General features: G+C 31.7%; 1 protein-coding gene across 5 annotated transcripts in view; it reads left to right on the top strand.

Annotated features, from left to right (window-relative positions):
• The window catches only part of LOC126745186 (transcription factor GATA-4-like), a 160,060-nt gene that overhangs the window by 53,002 nt on the left and 95,049 nt on the right, over positions 1–12,009 (top strand). The window contains exon 1 of one of the 5 annotated variants that reach the window (XM_050452918.1): positions 10,525–10,743. The exons of 3 other annotated variants lie outside the window; for them this stretch is intronic. In XM_050452918.1, coding sequence (XP_050308875.1) covers positions 10,671–10,743 — 73 coding nt within the window. In that variant the 5' untranslated portion in view covers positions 10,525–10,670. Of the gene's footprint in view, positions 1–10,524; positions 10,744–12,009 lie in introns of those variants that run through there. One more of the 5 variants, XM_050452919.1, reaches the window with a different exon arrangement.

Raw genomic sequence — 12,009 nt, 5'->3', positions numbered from 1 at the left:
TAAAATTTAATAGGAATAATATAATCATTAATTTTTAAATTTTAATATGTGTATATTGTTTTAATTTAGGTAATTTTTTTATTTTTAAATTTGGCTTATAAACAGTATTGAACTAACAGTCATTTTGTAAGTATCACAATTTGTTAGCTCTCAAAATTGAGAAACTGTATTGCACAAAAATAACATCAATAAAGGAACTGACAACCTAATTTTTCTTAGAAAACAATACATATTTAAAACCATATATTAGGTTCCTATATTAATAAAAAAATTAAAACCTTGTGTAACTAGGGGCATATTAACATAAACAAAAACATTAACGTTAAAAACGGTATGTTTGTCAATTTTTTTTTTCTGAAAAAAACTAAAAAAAAAACAGTAACGTACATTATTTATTTAATTGTTAAAAAATGAAAAATTCCAATTTCTTCTTGGAAATCCAACGACTAGAATTAAATTATCATTCAATATCTGTGATAAACAACTACGTAAAAATATTTAAAAAATCTCTGAAAGTAAGGTTTGAAAATTATTTAAATAAATAAAACATTTTATCCAATATAGGAAATAGAATCATAATAATTTTTAGTGCCCTATATGTTCTTTCATAGTATACAGGTTGGGGAATTACAGATTACGTACTGTCCAATCGGTATGCCTTATTTTCGGTGTGACTTCACGCCGCACATTGAATTTTAAAGTGATTTTATTGGTTTTCTCCACTTACAATGGCTGTTATACTCCTTCCGATAGAGTTTATAATATTAAATAGTTTTATGGAGGCAATTCGGCAGTACAATGCAGGAATTTATTTTCAATTACAATTTAAAAGAGATCAATTTCTCAAAAAAAAAATTTAAGTGTGGTTTCGATTTTTTTTAAAGACCTTTCTCTGGATTCCCTAGAAGTGGATTCAGGGGTGGATTTAGATGGATGAACGGCATGGATCCCAAAGCTGGAGATTTCTGAAAAACGATAAATTATTGATACCACTGGATATTGTTTTCGTAATGGATTTTCTTGTTGTTAATAACACTCTAAATAATAATAACTTTAACTGATATGTTTATTCGAATAACATTGTAAAAACATATTTATAAATATACAATCTCTTATAAACAATATTTCACTAAATGTATACAAGCATTTTAATAATACATGGGATTGTATATTCAATTTCGTCTATTCCAAGCCCTGGAACGTGATCCAAATTCCTGGAATAAGAGTAAGGGACTTATTTATCAAAGTCAAGAAGTAAGAGTATTTCTAAGATTAGTCCCAGCACTTAAAGTGTCTCAGATTCGTGTACTAAACTTTCAAATTGCTTATCAAGGTTACTAGGGCCAAAAAATTAGTAACTAGAACCGAAATTATAATATTAGACTAATGATGTAGCTTTAATCTCCTATAAGAGGTCTAAGACTACTTGAAAGATTATTCCAGGCCCTCGAAAGTTATTCAAAGTTTTGGAGTAAGAGTAAGGTCCAAAAGAAAAATAAAATGAAAGATTATTTCAGGAACTTTTCTTTCTTTTCCAGGAAAATTGTCTCCGATTCCTGGAAATAAGACTTTCAAATTGCTTTTTAAGGTTATTGGAGCCAAAGAACCAGTTACCAGAGCCAATAATTGTAATTCCTGTCTCCTGATTAGTTTCACTTTCCTGGAAGAAGTTTAAGTCAAAAATGCTCCAAATATTGCAAAACTCTGGAGATATTTCACAACAACCATTGGCGAATAATGGAATTTTGTAAAGCTACGATGGAAAAAGCAAATGAATGGGAAACACAATCTTTCTGTTATTCGATATTAGTCTCGAGAAAAATGAGCAAAGTTTTTAATTATGTACTCAATATCCTCAAAAATTACATGTTTAGGCTGGTATTTTGGGAGTTGATATTATAGAGCCATTTTTTATTAATTGTACTTTAGACGTCTAAAAATTGAGTTGCTGCCTGGTACTACTGGATCATTGCCATGAAATCGTTGGTTATTTACAGATTTAAACTTTGTTAAATCTGTAAACGCATTTTCAGTACCTGTTTTTCTTTTTAAGATCACTAAGCTTACTTTTCTTGGTTTCAACAGAGTGAAAGTCACCAGGATTTTCATTTTGCCAACTTCACTGCCTTTTCTACTTTTATTTTTGTCATGAGGTATGAACATATAAATTTCTTTTGATTACAGGAATATTCAAGTTTGTCTCCCTTCCTTAATAAATCAGCATAAAATTATTGCCAAAACCTACTGGATGAAGTACTTAACTTAATTTCGACAATTTTGTGACATTTATTTCTCATTTGCTCTTCTTTTTATAAACACGAATTTATGAGGCTTACAAACCTTAGTTGGAGTTGCGAAAGAAAAATGTTGAATGTGCCAATTCCATTTCACTAGAAACTTTTTTAGAAGTACGAGATAGATTTTGTATGCGTGTTGTCATATTTCGCCTTTATACAGCTCTCTATGTGTATCGTCTCTATGATTGATTCCCCAACTTGTATATCATAGCGTACGAACTATTGCCCCACAAAAAAAGCAAGAGTTTAAATTTGGCATTCATGCAGATCAAGAAATGAGCCCACTGTAACCTACTTATCGGTTTAAAGCTCCATTGTTTAGAAACTGTGTTACATTTTTAAAAATATTTTCTATTAAATGTCAGAAATTTTCATATGGAAACTAAGGTGGAAAAAACTAGGCTTTGCCAGTCCAAACATTTTAATAAATATCTATTAGGAAATTAATTATGTCTAATTTAGTAAATAACCTATTTCATGTAAATGGTTGTTTGTCTGAGTACCATAATACCTAATTGAAAAATCTTTTGGAATGAACTAAGGGTTATATATGCTGCTCCTGTTCAGATACCCATAGAGCTTATCAGACTTTTTAAAGATGATGTAAATGATATTCTTCTGAACCTCTTCAATCATATTGATAATAAGGATGAAATTCCTAGACAATGGTTTAATTTCAATTTTGGGATCATATTGAAGAAACCAAATCTAAGAGAACACTCACATTACCGAGCCATAGCACTTATGAGCCACACTTTGAAGTTCTGAAAGATCATTCGCAAAAGAACTTACAGAAGACTCGAGGAAGATATAAGCAATACACAATTTGGGTTCCGCGAAGGACTTTAAACACGAGAGGCGTTTTTTGGGATTGGCGTTCTTTTCCATGGCTGTATCTATGTATATAAACCAAGATTTCGAAAAAACCTTGGACAAAGTGAAACATGAGAAGATACAGCAGCTGCTGACTCCGACGAGTTCAGAATAATTACTAATCTATATTAGGGACAAGAAGCTAATATAATGGTAGAAAAACGACTAACAGAAGAAATGGAGATTCGGCTTACTATGAGACAAGGTTGCATTCTATCACCGCTGCTTCTATAGCAAAGCTATTTCAAAGGAAACCCGAATGGATGACTTAAAAGGAATAGCTATTAGTGTAGGAGGAATTAATAACGTAAAGTATGCTGACGACAAAGTGTTGCTTTCAAGCAATCTTAAAATTTGATGCGTATATATGATAAAAAAAAGCAATAAAACCAATAAATACGAAAAAAAAATTAGGTAAAGAAAACCAAGTTAATGGTAGTTACAAAACTGCTTCAAGATCTATTTCATGTGAACAACAATTGGGTAATCAAATAAGAGAAATAAGGGTAAAGATAACCAGATAAACATTTATAAAAATGAAAAAGTTATTAGCAAGTCGAGATATTGACATGACGTTTTTGCATGGATCCTTAAGAAATACCACATGGACAAACTGCAGGCCTTTAAAATGTAGTGATATCGTAGAATGTAGCCTATTTCCTGAACCAATCATAATTCTGAAGTACGGGACCAGATGCAGAAGGACTGTGAAATCATTAACACCATTTAAAAGAAAGCCTTAATATCTGGATCATATAATGAGAGGACAGAAATACACACTTCTACAGCTGATAGTTCAGGGTTGTGCAATGTTCAAATATCCAGAACTGTAGTCAACCAGATCTTGCTGTGACGACAGGAAACCTTCGATAGGAGATTCACTACAAGAAAGAGCTTATAGATCTCTATTACCTAGCGTTAAATTTATATTAATTTCATATAGTTAAGGATTTTTTTTCATTAGTTTATTTTATACTGTTATTGGCCTTTAACGTATTTTTTAGACCGGATTAAAATTAAATAAAATAAAAAATAAGCCATTTAAAAAATGATTTATATATTATAGTATATTGTGCAAATATCCACAATACTAAAATTGCTGAACCGCTAAAAGGCTTGTACTTTATATTCCCAAAACCAATAATTCCAATTATATTCCCAATACCAAATGTTTTTAAATTTTTTGGCGTTTCGTATTACTGTCATCAACATTAACCATAATACCCGTCACTTCAAATTGTGAGCACTCGGTGTATTTTTAAAATTTTATCAGATATGCATGTGTTATTCAACCATTATTTCTTATAACGCATTGACCCAGCTCTCTTGGGGCATAAACCCCAAAAAAGATAAACTTCTTGACGTATGAACAAATAACATAAGTGTGCGATATGACGATAAAGGACATGGTAACGCTGCATTTGTTTGTTGTGATGGATATCTGATTAAAAACTCAAACATGTCGCGTTACGATCTTATCCAGGCCAACCAGGCAGCGGACTTCCTGAAATGATAAAAATTAAAATGGTCATGAAATTATTATTTTGTGGGAGGATTCTCTGGGTTCTCTTTTTTTTGTATTTTATTTAGCACCCACGTCAATTATTTAGCTTTCGAAATTATTACTAATAAATCATTAAACTAAAGCGTTAGATAGTACCACTTGATATTTCATTTTTCTAAGATACTTTACACGATGTATTTTATTTGCTTTTCTCGGCTAGACTGAAAAGGCAACCTATTTATTGCGCCGTCAATGGTTGTGTTGACAAGTTTATAAAATTGGCTGATGACGGTTTTTATAGATTGAGATTGAGGTAGGCACTTACTTATCTTAAAAAGAGGGCAGATAATTTTTTATTTCTTGAAATATATTAGGGCGTATTTTTTACTATTTAACTATAAATTTCTTATCTTTACTTGTTTGTTTTAAAGAGGCATATCTACATTATATAATATTTTACTTAAAATTTAATGCCTTACGGTAAAATATATACTGCAATGGTTACATATAAAAAAGGTTCTATATAAAACATTTATTCTGATAAATTAACTTATGCACTATGAAATTGATAGAGGATCTATTAATCTGACTAAATAAACTCTCTTCTTTTACATGTAATATTTATGCAACATTGACTGTCACTGAATTATATTAAATTAATTTATATTTGTATCTATTAAATAATAATGCGCTGATTTGAGTTGATGGAATCTGTACGGATCCTTGAAAAGTTTTTGATCTCTCTCAAGTAAATTTAACAGAGGATCACTTTGAACCTGTTGATTTAAACTTAAAGTGCAAAAAAACAGCACAAAGTACTAACATATTGCTTTATTTATATGAGCGAAGATTAGGTTAAAAAAAAAGTTACACTTTACACATACTTACATCTAATAAAAGTTGTGAGAGTGGGTTTAAGATCCAATAAAGTACAAGCTTTTCTTTCCGTTAAGCTTTTAAATCTACCTGAAGGATCAGCTATTTATCTTTAAAAAGTTAAAAGTTAATTTTAGAAAGAAATAATTTTTATTAAATTATAATTAATTTTTAGAAAAGTTAGTTTTTAAAAGTTAAGAGTAAGAGTACCTATCAGATCGTCGTAGATCTGTATTGTAAACAATAAACAGAAAAAGGATGCAAACTTTGCAAGATCTATGTTGAAAGAATTAAGTACTAGCCTTAGCTATACATTCTAATTCTTAAAATAAAATCTCAAATTTGCAAACGTATTACCCATATCAGAACCAAGCAATTAAACCTTACTATAGGATGTTCAGGTTCTCAGTTTTAATTTCTTGAATAGTTAATAAGCTTCAATTCGACAAAAGAAAATTAACCTACCGCACCAAATAACTGACTTAAAGTTCCAGTACTTAATGATTTTTAAAGTAATTTATTAAATAATTTTTCATTATTGTAGCATTTTCTCAGGCAATTTTGCACATATTTCGGCTTGAAATATCGTGATGTCTTGTCTATGGTGCAAATCATTTAAATCTTAAGTTAAAACCTCTCCTCTATAGTAGTTTCTGTTTCACTATTCATCTTCGATTTATCAGTATCCCATTCCGTACTTAATCTGTTTTATTTTATTCTTCTAGTTAAGCAGTGACTATTATTTAGGTGTTTCATTATCACTTTTAATTCCTTAGAAGAAATTTGGGATTTTCAGGGTTTACAGTAACGCTTAATGTTCCCAATGATTTTCAGTGCACTGTCGTGTTTTAATAGATGTATTTGCAACATTCTCTTCCCAGAGGATAATTACCTAATAATCAACATACTTATCAGTACTGTTTGACTCTGTTACGGTTTGTCAATCACTCGTCATATCTGATAGTAAAGGCGATAGTTCAGAGGGCAGCTTTTTGCGAAGACAGCCTAAACTTCTTATACAGGGTGTTTCAGAACTATGGGATCAAACATCTGGGGGTTGTTCAGTGCAACAGAAGAATCCATTTGACTATAGGAACCCATGTCCGGAGATGCGTCACTACGCCAACGGCCCTAAGATTCGTTAAAATTTATAAAAAAACAATAATTACCTAAATAGGATCTGCTGCATTTATTTTTACCTTTTGTACATGATACCATAACAACAATTGTTTAAAATCAACGCTTATCAATGTCAATTCTCAATGTCATGTTTAAAAATTTTATAGCTTACAATTTTTAAACATTTATTGCTAATGGAAAACTTTACCAATCAAGAATGGGCGGATATGCATTTGGCATACGGAGCAACAAACTGCAATGCACGAGCAGCATCGCGGTTGTATCATGAACGTTATCTGGAACGACAGCATCCTGGATACAAAAAGTTTATTACGGTTCATCGGCGGTTCGCTGAGACAGGCATGTTAAAGACCAAGATGCATGATACTGGTGTTGCTCGAACCGTAAGAACGGTCGAATTCGAAGAAGAGGTGCTTCAGCGAGTTGCCGATTAACCATCAAATAGCACACGTGACGTCGCTAAGAATATGAATACGAGTAACGCTTCTGTCTGGCGGGTACTACACGAGGAACAACTCCATCCTTACCACTTCCAGAAACTTCATGGTATGACTGCAGCCGATTATCATCCTAGAGTTCAATTTTGTCGATGGCTTCTGGATCACATCGTTGCACAACCAAATTTTTTACGATATGTTTTGTGGACCGATGAAGCCTCTTTCACAAGAGACGGTATTTTTAATAGTAGGAATAGGCATGTTTGGGACGAAGAAAATCCTTATGCAATTTTTCCAAGAAAACATCAGATTCGTTGGTCTATCAACGTATAGGTTGATGATTATTTAATTGGGCCATACCTTCTACCGGAACGGTTAACAGGACCTATTTATCTGCGTTTCTTGGAGGAAGTTCTCTCAGAACTCCTTGAAAATGTTCCACTAAACGTTAGACAGCAAATGCGCGGCAAAGAGAGCAGAGCAGCAAGAGCGCCGGCTCACTTTGCTGTACAAGTACGCGAGTATTTGGCTCAGCGGTTTGGGCACCGTTGGATTCCCAGAGGTGGAGCAGTTTCTTGGCCTCTTAGGTCACCTGATTTAACATCGCTCGATTTTTTCTTGTGGGGACATGTAAAGTCTTTAGTCTACAAAACTCTAGTAGAATCAGAGCTAGACTTAATTGGAAGAATAACAGCAGCATTTGAAATCATTCAAAACGAGGTTCAAATTTTTAGTGTAGTCCCCGAAATCATCATGTACGCCGCACATGAAGCACATTAAATCGTTATATTGAGGTTGGAGGAAGACATTTTGAGCAATTGTTGTGATGGTATCATATACAAAAGGTAAAAATAAATGCATTAGATCCTATTTAGGTAATTATTATTTTTTCTATATTTAAACGCGTCTTAGGGCCGTAGTGGCGTAGTGACACATTTCCGGACATGGGTTCCTATACTCAAATGGATTCTACTGTTGCACTGAACAACCCCTAGAAGTTTGACCCCATAGTTCTGAAACACCCTGTATTGTTTTAGTGATTTATTGTCAATAATAATAAGTAACCGAAAAATGGTATGACCTTAAACCTAATACTGGAGTAGATACCAATAAGATCACACACCCATGAAACTAGCTTATACATACTGTACGATCTATAAATTTAGATCTTTTGCTGAAAGACAAAGTAAAGAAACAATACTTTATTATAAATATTTTCATCCTATCTGATTATCGCATCATAGCGAAAGAGGCACATAGGAGGCTGAAGTAAAAGACTCAAAAGTAGAAATAATGTATAGGAGCAATAGGACTTTCATAGTACAGACACTTTAATGAAATCCCGAGAACGCACCCTTTATTGAGTCTATAAAAACTGTCCTACTGAATACCACCTATTGAAAAATTTTGAAGATAATCAATGGTAAGGTCAAGCCAACCAATCACAACAAAAGCTTATGTAAAAACTCGATAATATTTACAAAACAATTAATGCTAAAACTTCTCATTCCATAGTCGGCTATAAATCCTAGAGACCAAAAGAGTAAGAAGCTTGAGAGAGCCATTAAAAACTTTGTTAACTTGTTTTATAGATCTTTCATGAATCGCCGATCTACGTAGAGGCAGCATCAATATATTCCTGAAACGAATGTTCAAACTAGTGTATATGTATTCGAAACTCATTTTCCGATAAAGATAGACGGGATCTTATTTTGTGGTATAAGGATTTTCAACTAATTTAGTATTTTAAGCTTTTGACTTACTGGATTTCGACGTTTGATGCCAAAGATAAACCTTAAACAACAGTTTTGTACTCTCTGAAATCTTTCTGCAGCCGCGACTTTCGAATCTTCTTCGCTATATTTCATTATTAATAACCTACGACTAATAACAGAATCAACTGGTCTTATAAAATGTGCTCAAATAGGTTACCTTGTACTTCAAGACAAACATCGCGATGGATCATAGAAGCATGCACATTCTGTAGAATATTTTCATCTAATAAAGTCACAGCAGTAGGAATTCGAGCTACAACACTTTCAGAATCTACCACAAGCTCGAGATAAATTTCCTTTGATTAAACTTTCCTTAAGATGAGGATTTTCATTTCTCTGCATGCAGGTATTTATGATACTACTCTCAATAAAGGTAGATCCGTCAATCAACATAATATTTTCAATAAAGTGTGGATTATTATTTAGGTTCTGCAATAAAAATTTACGTGAAATCTCCTTCATGCAAAACTTAAACTTTTTGAGGTCTAAATGGATAGAGTTCATTCTGTCCATTTCTACTTAATAATCTGTGAACTGTATCTTTTTGGAAATAAAGTTGCGATTCTACAATTTGAAGTCTTGTACTTGATTCCTCTTACATGTGGTCAAGAATGTAGTGTTTTTGAGCGACGCTTAGTATAGGTGGTAGGACGATCTGCCTGATTTTTTTCGAGGATTTAAATCACCTGTTTCCAGTAATCTTTCTTCGCTCAGGATCTGTTTAGTTGTTCCATTAGATTAGTTTCATTTTAGTTCAATAGAAGTCCATATTTTGTAAGAGAATGTTTATATAAAGATTACAAATAGGGGAAGTCTTTATCTCCAAGAAAAATGCATGTAGGTCATTTCGTTAAATGTATTATGCATTTCGGCTATGTAAACAGCCATGTTTAGATACAGAGCATCACATAAAACATATACATTTAACAAACTTGTTTTTTTGTACATGCATTTTTCTTGGAGATAAAGACTTCCTTATTTTGTAATCTTTAGTTCCATTTTACTGCAGCATTAAAAATGGCTTTTTCTTTATAGATTTTATTCACCTTTGATGTTGAACTTGAAAATTCCAGGTAGCCTTCTGATGAAAAATCCAAATGGAATTTGTCAGATTATCCATTTAGAAAGCGGTTGGCGGCTATAGAAATATTATGAGGTGATATTCTATACATATCTGGTCGGTAATCTCTCCGCAAATGTTAAAATTCTATGTAATTTTTGATCATTTTCTTATTTTCCTAAAATTTGCACTTTTTTAAATGCATCTCTTGAAAAAGGGGTATAAATAGTTTAAAAGATAAGGAGTTTAAAGAAGCAAGATGTGCGTTTGACGAGTTAAAATTATTCTGAAAAATTGTCCTTATTTGTTGCTACAGGTTCTCTAAAAATTCCTCAATTTTCAAACAAAACAATAAGAAATCAAACTCAAAAGCATAGTGCACTAATGAAATTAATTTATTAATTCTTAAATAAAAAATTATCCGCTCAAAAACTACTTAATAAGCATGAAAAATACATATTAATAAATCAGTCCGAGCGATTGGTTACATAAACAGTTCGGTAGCTTGTGACGACCCCAAAGGTCAACTCGATCCTTCGGTTTCGATCGTAAATTCAACGAAACGCTCTTTAGTTCCACACTAGTGGCGGTAGCTTATAAACTAATTTATTTAAATTAAAGGTTTTTTTCTTTCCAATCAATTCTTTATTAAGGCGTGACGTTGTAACAGGTTCTTGTGAACGGTGGTGTGCTTTCGTTGGTGTTGGAATGCAAAGGGTTGAGAATATCGAGGGCTGGGATTTGAGTGTGGAGAATTCGGAAAATGAAAATGTTAAACAAGGTTAGTTTTTTTTCCAAAAATATATTTTTTGAATCTTGATGCGAAATTGTTTTTAACTTGAACTATTTTTTTAAATTTTTAACTTCGATTAGAAATACAGCACGGAAATGACAGTACTCCTTTTTTAGCTCCAATTGCGTCACACAAAATAAAATAAAAATTTTCTAATTTAACTCTCTTTTAGCTTATTTTATAAAAATATTTCCTTTCATAAGATCAATAAACTCATTTAAGATCAAAGTTTTAAAATTTATCTGTAATTCATATTTACGAAACTAATATTAGAGTTGCCATCTCGGGATTACTTTGCCTTTTTCATTTAATGGAGAATTTGTTTCTCGCACTTCATGACTATATATTCTGTAGAATCAATAACACATTTTTTAAGAGATAAGGGGAGAGTCACCTGATACTTGACCTCGTGATCATAAACTTAAGAAAAACTTTATACAGTCTACAGACGACTAAAGTCACTATCAGAGCAGCTATAATCTTTATAAGAACATTTTTAAGAATATGGTACCATCCTTTTGAGAGGTACCATTCTTATTCCTGCCAGAGTTTACTCTGGAATCAAAAATTCACTGTTGTTATAATTGTGGTGGTACACAAATGTTTTTTTTTTTTGTTTTAAATGGCATTATTCATATTGAAATAATAGCCAATTGATCCTTTAGCACCCACCTAATTAAATATTTTACAATCTTGCATGTTTTTTTTGTGAAGTTATTTCTTCTGAAAATCATTTTTTAAGGAGCAACGTTTAATGCAACCGTTGGGTCAATATTTCACATTACCTCAATCAATAATTAAATTCCTTAAAAAAATTCGTAGCATAAAGTAGTAACATAGTAATAGAAATTATCTGATCTGCGACTCTGATCAAGAACGACAGTATTGAAATGATGATATTCAAACTACGTAAAGAAATTAAAATTTGAAGAAGAAAGGAGATAGTAAAAATTAGAATACAACACAAACTGAATGAAATCCACTTTTCTGCCATTTTAATGTACTTAAATTTATCTCAGATTCATTATTCTTTGACAATCGTAATAAAATGATGATTAACGGATAAAGTGTGTCAAACATCTTCAGAGAAACACAACTTACAGTAGATAATGATAAAAGTATCTTTTTATTTCTGAACTTTTTAGTTTTTTATATTTTTTTAACAGGACTTTTTTTTTCAATTTTTTTTTAAACTTTGGTTAACTTTTATTAGAATTCGTTTAAATATTAAATTTGTTTAGGTTTTTCTTAACC

Source organism: Anthonomus grandis, chromosome 15, assembly GCF_022605725.1.
Source record: "Anthonomus grandis grandis chromosome 15, icAntGran1.3, whole genome shotgun sequence".
Classification (NCBI taxonomy): Eukaryota; Metazoa; Arthropoda; class Insecta; order Coleoptera; family Curculionidae; genus Anthonomus; species Anthonomus grandis.
This window is presented reverse-complemented; position numbering and strand designations above follow the sequence as displayed.